Source organism: Hipposideros armiger, unplaced genomic scaffold, assembly GCF_001890085.2.
Source record: "Hipposideros armiger isolate ML-2016 unplaced genomic scaffold, ASM189008v1 scaffold_390, whole genome shotgun sequence".
Taxonomy (NCBI): Eukaryota; Metazoa; Chordata; class Mammalia; order Chiroptera; family Hipposideridae; genus Hipposideros; species Hipposideros armiger.
The window spans coordinates 1,354,428-1,357,255 of record NW_017731740.1 but is presented as its reverse complement, the minus strand read 5'-3'; the positions used below and the strand labels follow the sequence as shown (position 1 = coordinate 1,357,255).

General features: G+C 51.4%; 1 protein-coding gene across 1 annotated transcript in view; it reads right to left on the bottom strand.

Moving 5' to 3' along the window:
* The window catches only part of FRMD4A (FERM domain containing 4A), a 327,824-nt gene that overhangs the window by 66,652 nt on the left and 258,344 nt on the right, over nt 1-2,828 (bottom strand). The window contains exon 19 of the mRNA XM_019663415.1: nt 1,533-1,674. Coding sequence (XP_019518960.1) covers nt 1,533-1,674 — 142 coding nt within the window. The remainder of the gene's footprint in view (nt 1-1,532; nt 1,675-2,828) is intronic.

Below are 2,828 nucleotides of genomic sequence, written 5' to 3'. Positions count from 1 at the left end.
GCCATTTTCCATTCAGCAGGAGATTGGGAGTGGCTGTAATCTGAGGCAGGGGCTTGGGCTAGGAATGGCATTCTCGTTGATAAAAGAAGACAGCATTCTCTAAGTTTTCCCTGAAAACCTCCAGGCCTCAGAAATAATGATCCTTTGGCCTACGGTACTGATGAAAACATTTTGAAGACTCTGAGACAGGGAGGGGTTTACGGTGGACCCAATGGTGACCTGGCTCAGGTTTTGTGGGGCCTGAAGCTTATGTAATGTTGGTGGCTCTATTTAAGAAAAAGAATGCAAAATGTATAACGTTCGCAGATTTGACAAGGACACATGGCCATGGGGACATATGGCCATGGTAACACATGGCTGGAGCCTTCCCAGGGCTTCAGAAAGGCCTGTGCAATGAGGGGCCCTGAGCTAAAGCACATCAGCCCCACAGGAAGTTGGCATCCCAGTCCAGGAAGGGCACACACCCTCTTCCCTGTTCTTCAGAGCTACACTTTTCCCTGCTCTCTGATGGCACTCCACCAGCCCAGAGCTAACTAGACAGCTTTCAGCTTCTCCCCGTCTCCTACCTCTTTTCCTTTATTTCACTTTGTTGTGTGTGCAGCCACTAGACATAGTTATAGAAATGACTCTGCAAGATGATGTAGGGCAAAGACCTCTTGCTGTATTTTCATGGCTCAGAGGCAAGGGCACGCTGTCCCCAAGAACAATCAGGCTTTGACCATGTGGCCTGGGGAGTGACCTGCATCAGGGATACTTTTCGCTAACATTTCCAAACAATGACCGCCTCCCTCTCTGTCCTTGCCCTCCTCAAACCTGCTTCTCTTCCTGTCACGTCAGCCAACAGATTCCCTTCTCCTGAAGTCAGCCGGATCGAAACCTCAGAGGTTTTTCTGTCCCTCCCAACATCTAATGGCAAAATGACTCGCCCAGGGCCCACGGAAACAGACGGCAGATTCACAGCCCTGGACTCTCAGTTTGAAAAGGCGCTTAATGGCTCTACCACACTCTGTGACAACAAGTCTCTGCTTTCCAAACAACCAAGAGTCTCCTGGACTTTTTCAAGTCCCAAGAAGTTCACGGAATATAGTGTCGCTCAGTGCCACGACCCTGACCTTCAGGCCTGCCTCAGCACAGTTCTCCTCTAACGGACACACAAGTGAACCCCACCTGCCCTCCTTGTAGCTGACATTCCTGACAGTCAGCTGTCAGCATTTAGAAGGCTCTAGAGGGTGCTCTAAGACACCTGCATGACCAACAATCCCTCCCACGCTCAGTGGCTCCACCGCAGTCTTTTTATCACCCCCCACCCCTTGGATACTTCGGCACTTTTCTCAGATTCCCATTTGGCCCGAATCCTTGGTCTCAAAACCAGAGCCAGCTCCTGAAGAGGCTGCCAAGCTGCTTCCTCGGCGAGTGCCCTTCCCCCGCCCTCACAGGCGACACCCTCAGGTTGAAGCCACGCTTTGCAGGAACTTCCTCCACGGTCTCAGGACGGTAGCCGCCAGAGCCCCCAAACCCCAGGCCTCGCTTACCTGATGACAGGAGACTCCCGCTGCTGCCGCTGATGATCTTCCCTTTGCTCCCCATGTTGGCCAGCTTCGAGGTCTTCAGCGTGCCCGTCTCAGTCAGGTCAATGGCGATCTCGCTCAGACTTCGTGCGGCATGGATTTTAGACTAGGGCGAAACAGGCAGCCGGGTCATAAAGGGGCATTCACCTCTAGGAGACAACAGCAATCGCGTGCCTGCTGGCAGTCCTGAGATTCAGCACACGGAAATCACCTCCAGACCTGCAGCGGTTGTGTGTGTGTCCCTCGGCACCGTCATGAACTGCCTGCCGGAGCTCTCTGCAGGAGCCGGTATGGCTCGAGAGTGGACACGAGTGATGGGTCTTCTAAGCCTATTGTTCTACAGGCTGGGCTGCCTGTAGAGTGCTTAAGGGCAGGGACTTTGGAGTCAAACAGACCTTTCCCCCTCCCCTCCCGGCCTCTCCGCCTGGTCCATAGCACTCAATAAACAGGAGTGATTAAAACGATTTTGTGTTTAAAGAAGGAGGGGACCTTTTTCCCCCAGCTTTTTCAATGATGTAAGAGCTATCTGAAACGAATTCTTGAAATTCCAATACACTCTGAGGTGATCTGAACCTCTTACAGGGTTAGCCACGTGGCCATGGGAAGTTTAGAGGACTGGGAAGTGACAGCACTGGGGTCCTGCAAGCACAGTGTGTGCAGGTGGAAAAGCCTCTGCAACAGCTGCTCATTGGGACACTCGAGTCCCACCCAAGTGCCCGACACAGTGCTTAGTTTCTATTCTGACATCTAAATGTAAGCACCAAAGTCTTCTGGTTAACGGTCTGCTCCATTCACTCCATATTGTTAATTGGCCCAATTTGGCTAATCGTAACAGCACGTGAGAATAATCAGAAGAGAACTCTGCAGTCACAATTACGTATTCCTGAAAGGCACTGTTCATAGGAGAGCCACCGGCTGTAGTCATCACCTTTGGTGAGTGAAGTAGGTCGGCATTCCCTGCGTGTGAATTTGACGTTTGCACTTTTTCCTTCTTCAGGAAATCGATTTTTGTGCAAGTGCTTAAGGCAATGGGCTTTCCCTACACCACGGACTTGATGAAAACAACTATACACGCTAGTATAACCCATACATTTGCTCATCTTTCCACTGGCGATAGCATGCACATGGATGGAACTAGGTGAGGTTTTCAGTCACTCTGTGTGTGTTCACACCTGGCCTGTATGAGACCGAGTCGTTCTCCAACACAGGAGAAGTCAGCAGAGGGCAGGCAGATAACGAAGCCATGGAGGGGAAGGTGTA